Genomic DNA, 13759 nt, shown 5'->3' on the forward strand with positions numbered 1-13759 from the left:
TTTTACCGACCTTTCAACCACTTTCTTGTTTTACCACTTCTTTTTGGAACAAAGCAAGTTCTGCCACAGAGCTGTCTACACTTCCTTTCTTTGCTTCCTCTCCCCAGCTCTCTCTTTAACCTATTCCAATTAGGTAATCCAGAAGGCCAGTTCTAATTTCCCACCTTACTGGACCAATATCAGTAGCATCTGATTCATGTGATAACCATCACCATATGCTTGAAGCACTTTCTTCACTTGGTTCTCAAGATACCATATTCTCCTGATTTTTCTCCTACTTCACTGATCCTCCACCTCATTCTTCTTGGCTAACTCATAGTTCTTCTCTAGCCATCATCAAGTTGCTAAAGTTCCCCAATGGCTCAGAGTCAAAACCTCTTTTCTTACCTAGCTATCCCTTCTCCCTAGCTGATCCAATCTAGTTCCACTTTTTAAAATTACCATTTAGTTTTAAACATTGGGAGCAAATGATTCTTAAATTTGTATTATCCCCAGCCCTGATTTCTTTGAGCTACAAATTACTAGATCACATTACCTTCTTGCTATTTTCACCTTGAATCTAACAGACATCTCAAACTTAACTTCTAGATCATGCAACTTGTGTTTTTTTTCCCCTTATCAAATCTGCTCTTCATCCTTCCCCATCATGGTTGGACAGCATGACCACTCATTCAGGACAAAAATTTAATAGTCACTCTGACTCTTCTTCTTTCTTCACATTCCAATATCAAATTCTGAAGAAAGTCTTATTAAATCTATATTTGAAATAAGTACAAAATATGGTCATTTCTCACTAAGCTCACTGTACTACCCTAATGCCCCATGTCCCAGCCACCATCACTGATCACTGGACAATGGTGTTAGCCCTGTAACTTGTCTTCCTGATTCCACCCTTGCTCTCAATAGTCTCTTCTTTACGGCCAGAGTGACTTAAAAAAAAAAAGTTCTAAAAATTGAAAAACTGTTATTTGGAATAGAAATGGAATTCCAGAAATACATTCAAATCCAATAAACTACATAGAACCTGAGTTCATTACCTACCTGGCTACCAATTAATACAAGAACATTGATACAGCCAAAGACAGTCTCCCACAATTTCTGGGCACTTAAAATGTCATGTGGCTTTAAAAAAAATGTAATCTACTTCTGTATATAACTCTACTATATAGTTAGTTTATTGACAGATCATGTAATTATAACAATAACCCTGCTCAAAATTTTCCAATGGCTTCCAGGCTTCCAATCTCACTCAGAATACAATCTATCTCTTTGCAAAATCATACACAATCTGAGGGGCCTACCAACCTCTTAAACTTTGTCTCTCTCTACAAACCCCCTTATTATGCTATTATATGCTATAGTTACAGTGGCCCTACTTTTTCTTGAACATACTAAATTTAATCTGCCTCAGAGCCTTTGCACTCACTATTTCTTTTGCCTGGAACACTTTCTTAACAGATACTCACATGGCTTGCTCTCACACTTCATTCACCTCTCAATACCTCCTCAAAGAGTCTTTCCTACTTAATACCTCTAAAACAGTTTTCTGCCCTCACTCTGTATGTCAATACCATACTCTGTGTTTCTTCATAGCATTTATCACTATCTAAAATTATGTATTTAATTGTGTATTCTCTATCTTCTCCACTAAAACATAATCTCCATAAAAGTCTTGTTTTGGTCTGCTTGTTCACCACTATAGTCTCAGTGCCTACATCCATGCCTCACACAAAATATGTGCTCATTAAATATGTTATATGAGAGAATAAAAATAACCTGATAATATTCTAAAAATTAAAAAAAGATACTTGGAATAGAAACAGAATGCCAGAATAATATTCAAATCTAATAAGCTAAATAGAAACTAAATTCATCGCCTTCTGTAACAGTGAAATGCTCAGACTCTCTGACATAATCATGATCAAGCCTGTTTTGTTCCCATGGCCTTCAGGGCCAACAACTTCGCTTAGTCCTGCATATACACATGCTGATCATTACAGGAATTCTGCTTGTGGCTTAAGGAGATAGAAAAGCATGTGTTATTTATCAAAGATTTGCAGGAACCTTGTGACCAGACTCACATCAACTATCACCATCTTCCTCAGACCCCTGCTGGTGCTCAGATATCTGCAGTGGTCGATTACCTCAAATGACCCTGCCATTTCCCCTTCCCTTCACACAAAGGAAGCCTCAGGAAGTACTATGTCTCCCATCTGCTCAGTTGGCACCTTCTTCATCAATAAACCTTTCCTTACTCTAAAGTCTGATGTTTGAGCTCAGCCTTTCGAAACATAAGTGCACTCAGACTTTGGACCAGTAACACTACGTTGCAACCTATTGATAATGGACGACCTTCATCAGAACAAAAAAAGTTCTCTCATAATTTCTAGGTACTTAAATTCTCATGTGCCTATATTTTAAATATAATTTACATTTCTGTATATAACTCTATTATTGTATAGTTAGCTCATTTAAAACTAGTGTTACAACTTCTGTGCAACCAATTAGCTAGGATTGAAAGTCATAATCCATAGCAAGTTAAAACAAAACTAAAGGTAAAAAAGTAGACATAAGTGTAAGAACTGTAGTGGGAGAACGAATGCCAGCCAGTATGACAACATGAGGAGCTCCACCAGATCCACTCCCCTGTTAAAACTGGTGATAATTATCTTTAAACAACTACAAAGGGACACGACTAGTTGGAGGTGGAAGAGGGTATAAGGAGGCTAAATAGTAACAGGAAAAATACAATTAAAAAACAACAACAAAAGCCTCTGGAAATGGTCCTTAGGACAAACAAATGAAGAAATATCTATTTAAGAAAACCTGTGAAATTCTTTGGTAAGAAAGGTGAGAGTCTATGGTATCTGAACCAAAACTGATCTTTCACTCTTCTCTTCTGGATCAGTGAAGGTGGCTCCACTCCAGAGTGGTGCAGCCAAGAGCAGAGGGCTCCTTCCTTCCCCACTCCCCAGACGAAGGGCTTTCTTCCAGAAAGAACAGGACTTCAGCATTTCTTATATTCTCCAAGCTGTCTGTTGCTGAGCAAGACTGCAGGTAGAGAGGTGGAGGCTCCCAGTCTTCTCTTATGAAACAGAAGCTCTACCTTGGGCACAGTAGGCTGAGAATACTGGGACCCCAACTGCCCTTCTCTTGCCTCATGAGGCAGTGGTTCCATACCAAGGGACCTCAGACTACTGCCCCAACTCAACTAAAAGGCTCAGCTCCTAAAATGAGTAAGTCACTTGGAGAACAGTTAGCAATAGCCCTCACCCGAAAATCCAGAGCCCTGGCTCAGAGATTTTGTCTGTGGGCAAAAGGCAAAAGGCAAAAGGCAAAAAAAAAAAAAAAAGAGAGAGGTAATTCTTAATCTCTTCCTAAAGGAAATTCTTTCATTTCCAACAGTTAAGTTTAAACACAAGACCCCTCTCAAGAACACTGAAGAGTGTGGTAAAAGAAATTGGGAGGAGACTGGTAGATATAATAAAGATATAGCCTAGACTACAAGCTCTCCAGGGAAGAACCAGAAAAATAAGACAGATGAGAGAAGCCATCCTGGGGTCAAAACAAATACCAAACTCTGATCTCAGATTAAAACCACAATGAGATATCACCTCACACCTATGAGAATGGCTATCATCAATAAATCAACAAATGAGCATTGGTGACAATGTGGGGAAAAGGGAACCCTAATGCACTGCTGGTGGGAGTGCATATTTTGGCAGATCCTGTGGAAAGCACTATGGAGTTAGCTCAGAAAATTAAAAATGGAACTGCCTTCTGACCCAATGACTCCACTTCTGGGAATATATCCAAAGAAACCCAAAAGACTAATTCAAAAGAATATATATATGTACCCCTATGTTCACTGTAGTGTTACTTACAACAGCCAAGATTTCAAAGTGGCTCAAGTGCCCATCAGTAGATAAGTGGATAAAAAAAGCTATGGTACATGTACATAATGGAATACTACTGGGCAGTAAAAAAGGAAATCTTATCCTTTGAGACGGCATGGATGGACCTGGAGATCATTATGCTAACTGAAATAAGCCAGTTAGAGAAAGACAAGTACCATATGATTTCACTCATATGTGGAATCTAATGAACAAAATAAACTAACAAAACAGAAATGAACTCACAGATAGAGAACAAACTGACAACTGTCAGACAGGAGTGGGATTGTAGGGCTGAGTAGAAAAGGTGAAAAGATTAAGCAAAACCAAACAAACAAACAAAAAAAAAACCACCTTCATAGACAGACAACAGTTTAGTGATTACCACAAAGAAACGGGGGCAGGTAGAAGAGGGCACATTGTTAAATGGTGATAGAAAGGAGACTTGACACAGGGTGGTGACCAGATGATACCATATAGATGATGTATTACAGAACTGTACACCTGAAACCAATATAATTTCATTAACCAATGTCACATCAATAAATTCAATAAAAAAGAAAAAAAGAAACTATTGTATTTTAGGAGGCATAATTTTATTAATTTGTCAAAAGATTTTGTGTCCCAGAGCACTTTTGTAAATAATAAAGCAACCAATTAGTGGACATAAACACTATGTTTTGGGGGTAGGGAAAAACAGACTTCAATAAAATAATACAGTCACTAAACAAACAAACAAGCATGTAATAATAAGCACTGGAAGGGAGGGCCAGTACCAAGAATTGCTACAATATACTACCTAAAACGTCCTATTTCCAATGAAAAAATTGTAAGTCATATAAAGAAACAGGAAGTATGACCCATACATTAAAAAAGAAAAGCAACCTGGCTGGTATGGCTCAGTGGATTGAACGCCAGCCTGCGAACCAAAGGGTCGCTGGTTCCATTCCCAGTCAGGGCACATGCCTGGGTTCTGGGCCAGGTTCCAAGCAGGGGATGCTCAAGAAGCAACCACACCTTGATGTTTCCCTCTCTTTCTCCCTCCCTTTCCCTCTCTAAAAATAAATTTAAAAAGAAAAACAGGCAGGAGAAACTGCCTGTGAGGGTGACTATATGTTGTATTTAACAATAAAAGATTTTAAATGAGCCATTATAAATATCTTCACAGAACTAAAGGAATACTTGATAAACAGAAGAAAACAATTACAACATCATATCAAATAGAGAATATCAATAAAAATATTTTTTAAAGATTTTATTTATTTATTTTTTAGAGCAAAGGGAAGGGAAGTAGAAAGAAAGGGCAGAGACCGAACCTGCAACCTAGCCATGTGCCCTGACCAGAAATTGAACTGGTGACCTTTTGCTTTGCGAGATGACACCAAACCAACTGAGACACACCAGTCAGGGCTAAAGAGAAATTTTTAAAGAATCAAATGGATAAGAAAAGTACAATCATTGTAATAGAAGGACTGTAGTATGTGGAAAGAGCCCTGGGCTGCAAAAAAGACTCCTTATCCTAGAGAGTTCATGTGTATTCTTACGATTCTAAGACTACATACAATGTGTTTTTTTAAATCCACAACATTCAGTAATAAAATTAATTAACTAATTTCTGTGATTTAATCATAAACCAATATGCTACTTCTTGAATGACATTCATTCTGATACATAATTGACATTTCTTTAAATAAAGTAATACAATTAATAATACATTCATTCTGAAATATTTAATAACATGAAAAATCTTACTGGTCTGACGTCACCACAGGAATTGGTAAATTGTCGTGCCAAGCCAAAATCAAGCATGAAGCATTTCCTACATGTACTAGGAAAGCGACCCATGGCGAAGTTTGACTAGAAAAATAAAAAAAGAAAATATATATATTCTTATGGTAACCAGTCCTTACATCCTATCTTTCCCATATTTTAATTCTTCTACTTAAATTCTATATAACACTCATGTTCCTAGTACACTATTATAGTCAATGATATTTAATTAATACATAATTTCATTGTGGGTTCCATTAATGCCTAAATCTGGTGAACTTTGAGAAACAAGCAATTAAAGCAATTTTTCCTTGTGAACAATTAAAAAAAAACAAAAAAAAAATTAAAAACAGAAAAAAACAGATAACTGTGTATCTCACAGTAATGGAAATGATCATTTCTAAGGAAAACAACAGGAAAAAATACTATATATTGCCACTGTAATACTCAAGTGGAAAAAATAAGTCTCTCAAAATTGAGTTTATCAAAATAACTTGTCACGTGAAAAATAGTTCAAAGAACACCACACCAACATCTTAGAGCAACATATGCAAATATTTTGAGTAATATTAGGAAAAATAAATCTAGAGAATAAATATCAATTAAGTAATTAGCAATATTAACACATACAATAAGTTAAACATTAATCATTTTTAATTTGGCTGCTGAGCAACATTTTCATTATATGTGAAAACCTCTTGAATATAAGTTGCAGTTTGCAACTACCGTTTTTTAAAAAATTAAGAGGTGCCCTGGCCGGGTAAACTCAGTTGGTTACAGCATCATCCTGATACACTAAGGTCACTGGTTCAATCCCCGGTCAGGGCAATTATAAGAATCAACCAATGAATGCATAAATAAGTGGAACAACAAATCAATCTCAATCTCTTTCTCTCTCTCCCTCTCTATCAAAACAACTTTAAAAAATTCAGAGCAAGTTACATTCTGCTTCAAGTTACATTTTTGCTACAGATATTAAAATATTACCAGTATTTAATATAAAAAGCAAATACAGGTTACATTTGTAATTTATAGTGTCCCATCTTCAGACTAAGAATACCAAGCAAACTCATTCTGTGCTCTGGCTGGAAAAGGTCCCCTACCGGTTTGATGTCTCGGTGCAAGAATCCCACAGAATGGATGCTCTCAATGGACTCCAGAATCTGTCTACCCAGTCGTAGAGTAGTGCTAATAGTGAATGTACCCCGGGACTGGCTACGGCGTAGATCTGCCAGATTGCGACCCTATGGAATCCAAATAAACCATTTCAAATATGGTACTAAAACTACATTACGAGAAAAGATGGGGAACTATCCATTTACTATTTTAAATGTTTTGAGTGAAATAGCAAGGATTTTACCAAAATCGTGATTCTGTTACTCAAAAGAAAAGATTCTGTTAAGACAATGCATTAATGTTTCAGACAAATTTAGGAATAACCAGTTATTGAACATACTGTTTTCAAGTCATAATTCCCTTTGTTTCTGATATCATAACAAAATTCAGTCTTGATTATTTAAAAGACATTTTTATATGTAAATATACATATATGTACAAAATCTGGCACAAATAACACCCCTTTTAATTATAAAATCATAAGCATATAATCCTGTAACAATAATATCACACTCACGCACACCATGTGACATTTTAGGTGAAACGTTCAAATTAAAACTGTAAATTATTACTCTCATATTATTACCCTACCAACCACACTCAGGCAGGCATTACTTCTGCTGGACCCTATATATCAAATTCCTCACTACTGCCTAACATATATTTCCATACAAACGACTCAATTTTTCTGTGTCACAAGTTTCCTTACAAATGGGGCCAGTATTTTGTGAGGACTAAAAAAGATCCATGTAAAGTGTTTAGAATATTGTCTGGCACATAGTGGGTACCTCAATAAATGCCAATTACTATTATTGTGAAAAAAATGATATAAAACATTCAATTACTTCTAGTAGTAGATAAAAGCAATGAATGATCTAGTCTGTGCCAGATATAAAATATCCATGATTGCATTAATTATCACAGCACCCTAAATAGAAGTTGTTATTCCTGTTTTACAGATGAGGAAACTGAGGCTCAGAGAGTTTAAATAACGTTAACCTGTTAAGGTAGTTGTCATTCAAATCTAAGTCTGACTCCGAAGTGTTCTTTCTCCACTTTACAGTGCTGTTCCATCCAGAAAGTTCCTTCTTGCCTAGGTAACAACCAGTAACCTGATAAGAAGAACAGGTTACAATGCTGCAGTGCTACCTCCCAAGGAATGAAAACTGGCCCCTATATCTCAAGGACATTTAAATATCCTAATCTCTTTATTCCCAAAATTTTGTAGGATACAAGGGAGGACCCCCCAAAATGGAATGATCTTCTGGAGGGTGGGCCCCTTGTAGTTCAGGGTCCCCCACTATGTGAGTGTTCCAGTAAACCATCTGTATCAATGTACCAGTTGGTGGTGTTGTGAGGGACTGCATTCAGCTTCAGTGAATTTTTTTGGAAGACTCTTTCAAAGCATTTGCCCATTTCATGATGGCTGATTTACAAACACACCTGCCCACACCATGCTGAGTATTCAGCAGTTTTTGAGCAAAAACGGCATGACCCCCATGCCGTTCCCCATTCACCTGATCTTGCCCTGAGCGACTGTTTTTCTTCCCAAATGAAAAAAGTCCTCAAAGGAAAACATTTTGCTGATGTGCATAAGGTGAAATAAAAAATGGCAGACACACTAAAAGACATCAAAATCGAAGAGTTCAAAAACCATTTTAAGCAGTGGAAAAAACATCAATAGGTCCATGGCATCAAATGGAGAGTACCTGGAAGGTGACTGAAGTTAAAACGTCTAAGAATAAATACACAATTTTTTATAAATAAATTCCTCTTTTCTGGGTCCCCCCCACTGTATGTTTAGGATTAATACCACTAATGCCATCACCTCAATTAAAGACGAGTTATTTTTGAAAAAGTAATAAATTCTTAAACTACTTAAGTAGCATTTGAAATAAAAAATTGTACTCAAGTATTCTAAGAACTGAAAAATTACAGAAAAGTTGGAAGCCTTTCATACTACATATCTTCCTTTAAAATTCAGTTTTTCCATAGCATAAATTGGTACTTGTCTTTATTTTTTTAAATGTTAGAGGGGTTTATTGTTCTCTACATCCTCAGCAAATGTAAAATAAGTGATAATCTAGAGCTTTAACTTTTATAATCCCACAAGAGTACCTAATAACTTTTACTAGCATTCCAAAAAATTTTTCTTCAAAAATCAGTATTTTGATTGCCAAAATGTATGTAATACTGAACTTAATTTGTAAACAATTTCCAATGTCATAATAACTTTTCAAAGTAAATTGATTAACCTAAACTTTTGGTATTAGTAATAATTTTAAAATTTTAAATGTAAACCTAAGGTATCAAATAAAATTAAAAAGATAAGTATAAGGCTGGCGAAAGTATGAGGCAAGAGTTATTAACATGCTAAATACATGCAGGTTTGATCCAACAAATTATACAAAGTGGGGCAAAAGTAGGTTCACAGTTGTGAGTACATGAAACAGAATTTATTCTTGTATTATTTATTTTTATTTTTATTAATCATTGTATTATTTTCCATACAAACAACTGTACACCTATATTTCTGCCCTACTCTGTACTTCAGAATATATACTACAAATAATTATTTATTATAAAGAAAAATTTTAAACCTATATAGCCATCAATAAATGAATGATTAAATAAATTATGGTATAGAATTCTTACTGCCTAATATGTAGCCACTAAAAAAAAGAACCTTTATGCATAGTAATATGGAATAAATATTATTGAGTAAAAAAGTAACTTCATTTTTTCATAACTAATTCTATAAATTTCACATGATCCCAATAAAAATAGAATTAAATTAATTATTAAGAATTTAAAATATCTTAAAGGGAGAGAAAATAACATAACAAACCCTCATTTGTTATCCATTACCCCAGGAATGTACACCCTCATCTCCCTTCCCACACACACATTGCGTTATATTTGTGTAAATCGCAGTCATACCATTTTATCGACATGTCTATAAAAGTGCATAAGAACAAAGAAATGCCCTTTGATGTCCCTGAACCTCACAATATAAAACCAAAGAGGTTATTACCAATTCTTTTATCACAAACTTGAATTGGAAATATCAACATGAGCCATGATATATTTTCTCTTAAAAAAAAAAATCTTAAACCGATCCACATAAAAAGAATTTAATACAATGACCAACCTAATTTCAATAGGTACCCACAGCATCTAGATTGTGGTCTCTAAATAACACTTCCCATTAACAGAAATGGTGGATTCAAGCTCTGGAGCATAAAATGTATAGAATGAGCCAGGTACACAATGTTGTACTAGAAAGTAAGGATGCTATCAAAGACTGCTACAGTCTGGTCCTGTTGACATCAATCAGGATCCAGTTTGAAGAAAGTCCTACTAGCCAAAGATGGGACAATCTGAACATTAAAAAAGAAAAACAATGATTAAAAGACACAAAATATGTTAATCTATGATATGAGTTCATAATTGTATTCTCTTTTACAAGAGAGAGCTAATTAGTCTCTTGGAAAATATTAGGGAACCAACTCACTGTTTTGAAAACTGGTAAATAAAAGAATCAAGTATTAGTCCTGACTTTCCTCTATGAAATGTTATTCTTCCTCAGGATAACCTAATAGTTGGTTGAGTGCTTTTGAAAAATTCCAGTTGATAAATGAATTAAAAATCATAGAATTAGAATAATATACTTGCAACCCACTGAAGTAATGAATCTAGGAAATGATACTAATAGGTTGATAAAACCTAGAAGAAAAACCATTGGGAACTCTGAAATAAATGAATTCATCTGACAGTCTCTGAATCTCACTGATCAGTCTTAACATTCCTAAAAGAGAGACAACCAGACACTGCTTACTGATGTGATCAACTCACCTCTGAAGTATTCTGGCCCAACAAAGCAAAAGTAGAATCTGATTTAATCACTGGTTTACAGAAAATATAGGGAATAGAAGAACATGTTAAACATCACCACAGCAAGACAATGAGTAACACCCAGAATATGGGAATTTCTACATGACAAATGATTCCATGTTTATCAATGACAATAAAACAACAACAAAAAGGAAACTTTACAGAGAAAAAAAGAGGCAATTTATAGAGTAAAAGAGACTTAAGAACACACAAGTAACATTTTCCACCTATCTCCTGTATCCCAATGAAAACAAATTCACTTGAAAGAAGAAAAAAAAAACTGAAGAGCTCTATCTGCCAAATTCAATATATGAACCCTTTCTGAAACCAAATCAAGTAAATCAAATATAAAAAGAAAAAACAGAGAAAGATACAATCAAGGAAAACTGAAGACTGATTTGACACCTGATGCTGTTATTTAGGAATTATTGTATATTGTGCCTATGATGCAAAAGGAAATCCTTCTTAGAAATACATATACACTAATATACTTATAGATTTCTTCAATTAATATTTAAGTATTTCCTGGATTTGCTTTGAAATAATCTGGGGAGGAAGTGGAGAGGGAAAATACACTTGGAATAAGAGTGGCCATATGTCGACTTCCCACCAGGATGGAGGCATAAGTAGATACACTGTGCCTCTTTGCACAACCCAAAGGAGGACAACAACAAATTTAAAAACAAAAACAACCAGAACTGCCAGAAAATCAAACTGCATGAAAGTCCAACAACCAAGGAGTAAAAGAAGAAACATTCATCAAGACCTGCAGTAGGGGTGAAGATAGGTAGCAGGGGAGGAGAGGACTTGTGACAAGGTGACAGCGGGTGGACCAAGTGGTCCCACATCTGCGTGCAAATAAACCAGGAGGAACAGCTGGAGAGCAAGACAAACTGTGCAACCCAGGGTTCCTGCACCAGGAAATAAAACCTCAAAACCTCTGACAGAAAAAACCTGTGGGGGTGGTGGCAGCAGAAGAAACTCCCAGCCCCATAGGAGAGTTCATTGCAGAGACCCATAGGGCCCTAGAACATATGCAAAGTCACCCACCCAGAAATCAGCACCAGAAGGGCCCAATTTGCTTGTGGGTAGCAGAGGATGTGAAAGCCAGCAGAGAGCTGAGCAAGCAGCATTGTTCCCTCTCAGACTCTTCCCCTACATATAGTGCCACAATGTAGCAATGTGTGTTGCCCTGCCCTGGCAAATACCTAAGGCTCTGCCCCTTACTACGTAACAGGTGTACCAAGGCAACAAAAATCTGGCCCAAATAAAAGAACAGATCAAAGCCTGAGAAAAAAATACAAATAAACAATGAAGAGATAACCAACCTATCAGATGCGTGGTTCAAAACACTAGTAATCAGGATGCTTACAGATATGGTTGAGTATGATCGAAAAATAGAGGAAAAAATGAAGGCTATGAAAAGTGAAATAAGGGAAAATGTACTAGGAACCAACAGTGACAAGAAGAAAACCAGGACTCAACTGTCTGGAGCAGAAGGAAAAAACAAGCATTCAACCAGAACAGAATGAAGAAACAAGAATTCAAAAAAATGAGGAAAGACTTAGGAACTTCTGGGATAACTTTCAAAGTTCCAACAGCCCTGGCTGGTGTAGCTCAGTGGATTGAGCACGGGCCTGAGAACCAGAGTATTGCGGTTCGATTCCCAGTCAGGGCACAAGCCTGGGTTGCAGGCCAGTTCCCAGCAGGGGATGCATGAGAGGCAACTATACACTGATATTTCTCTCCCTCTCTCCTTCCCTTCCCCTCTAAAGATAAATAAATAAAATCTTTTTAAAAAATCACAATAAAATAAAATAAAATAAAAGTTCCAACATCTGAATCATAGGGGTGTCAAAAGGAGATGAGGAAGAGCAAGAAGTGGAAAACTTATTTGAAAAATTAATGAAGGAGAACTTCCCCAACCTGGCAAAGGAAATAGACTTCCAAGAAGTCCAGGAAGCTCAGAAAGTCCCAAAGAAGTTGGACCCAAGGAAGCATACCAAGGTACATCATCATTAAGTTATCTAAGATTAAAGATAAGGAAAGAATCTTAAAAGCATCAAGAGAAAGAGACAGTAACCTACAAAGGCGTTCCCATAAGACTGTCAGCTGATTTCTCAAAAGAAACCTTGAAGGCAAGAAGAGTCTGGAAAGAAGAATTCAAACTCATGAAAGGCAAGGACCTACATTTAAGATTATCTATCCAGCAAAGCTATCATTTAGAATGGAAGGGCAGATAAAGTCAAGTTAAAGGAGTTTATCATTGCTAAGCCCCTATTATATGGAATGTTAAAGATGTTAAAGTGACTTATCTAAGAAATAGAAGAAGATCAAAAACATGAACAGAAAAATGACAACAAACTCACAATTATCAACAACTGAACCTAAAAAACGAAAACGAAAATGAACTAAGCAAACAACTAGAACAGAAACAGATTCACAGAAATGGAGATCACACGGAGGATTATCAGTGGGGAAGGGGAGAATAGGGGAAAAGGTACAGGGACTAAGAGGCATAAATGGTCGGTACAAAATAGACAGGGGGAGATTAAGAATAGTATGGAAAATAGAGAAGCTAAAGAACTTATATTTATGACCCATAGACACGAACTAAGTTGGGGGAATGCTGTTGGTATAGGGGGTACAGAACAGAGGGGAATAAAAGGGAGAAAAAAGTGAAACAACTGTAATAGCATAATCAATAGAATACATTTTTTAAAAAGAAGAAAGAAAAGATTGGCCATATATTAAAAATTATTGAAGGCAGGTGATGAGTACATGGGTACACTATATTAATCACATTACTTCTGAATATATTTAACTTTTTTCATAATAATAAAAAGTGTTAAACTATGGCAGTTCTAGTGTTAGGTAATGTATATTTACAGCTGTACTGGTTACAGGATTCAAAATATGTTTTTCTCCTCCTAGGTGATATCACAAAATATCACTCTTTAGTTATACTAAGGCTGTTCCAGTAAAGCCTCAATAGTGACAGGATAGTAAATGAGACCTGGCCACAGGATAGAGATGAGAAAACAAATGTCTATAACTGCTTGAATCCTGTAAGATTTTAAGACCCA

General features: G+C 35.9%; 1 protein-coding gene across 3 annotated transcripts in view; it reads right to left on the reverse strand.

The window, feature by feature from the left end:
- Positions 1–13759, reverse strand: part of TTBK2 (tau tubulin kinase 2) — a 140129-nt gene that overhangs the window by 61825 nt on the left and 64545 nt on the right. For all 3 annotated transcript variants that reach the window (XM_053665863.1, XM_037161671.2, XM_037161672.2), the window contains 2 exons: positions 6767–6907; positions 5646–5750 (listed from right to left, as the gene is read on the reverse strand). In XM_053665863.1, the coding sequence (XP_053521838.1) occupies positions 5646–5750; positions 6767–6907 (246 nt within the window). The remainder of the gene's footprint in view (positions 1–5645; positions 5751–6766; positions 6908–13759) is intronic.

This window comes from Artibeus jamaicensis, unplaced genomic scaffold (genome assembly GCF_021234435.1).
Source record: "Artibeus jamaicensis isolate MK-2021 breed Jamaican fruit bat unplaced genomic scaffold, CSHL_Jam_final contig_1132, whole genome shotgun sequence".
Classification (NCBI taxonomy): domain Eukaryota; kingdom Metazoa; phylum Chordata; class Mammalia; order Chiroptera; family Phyllostomidae; genus Artibeus; species Artibeus jamaicensis.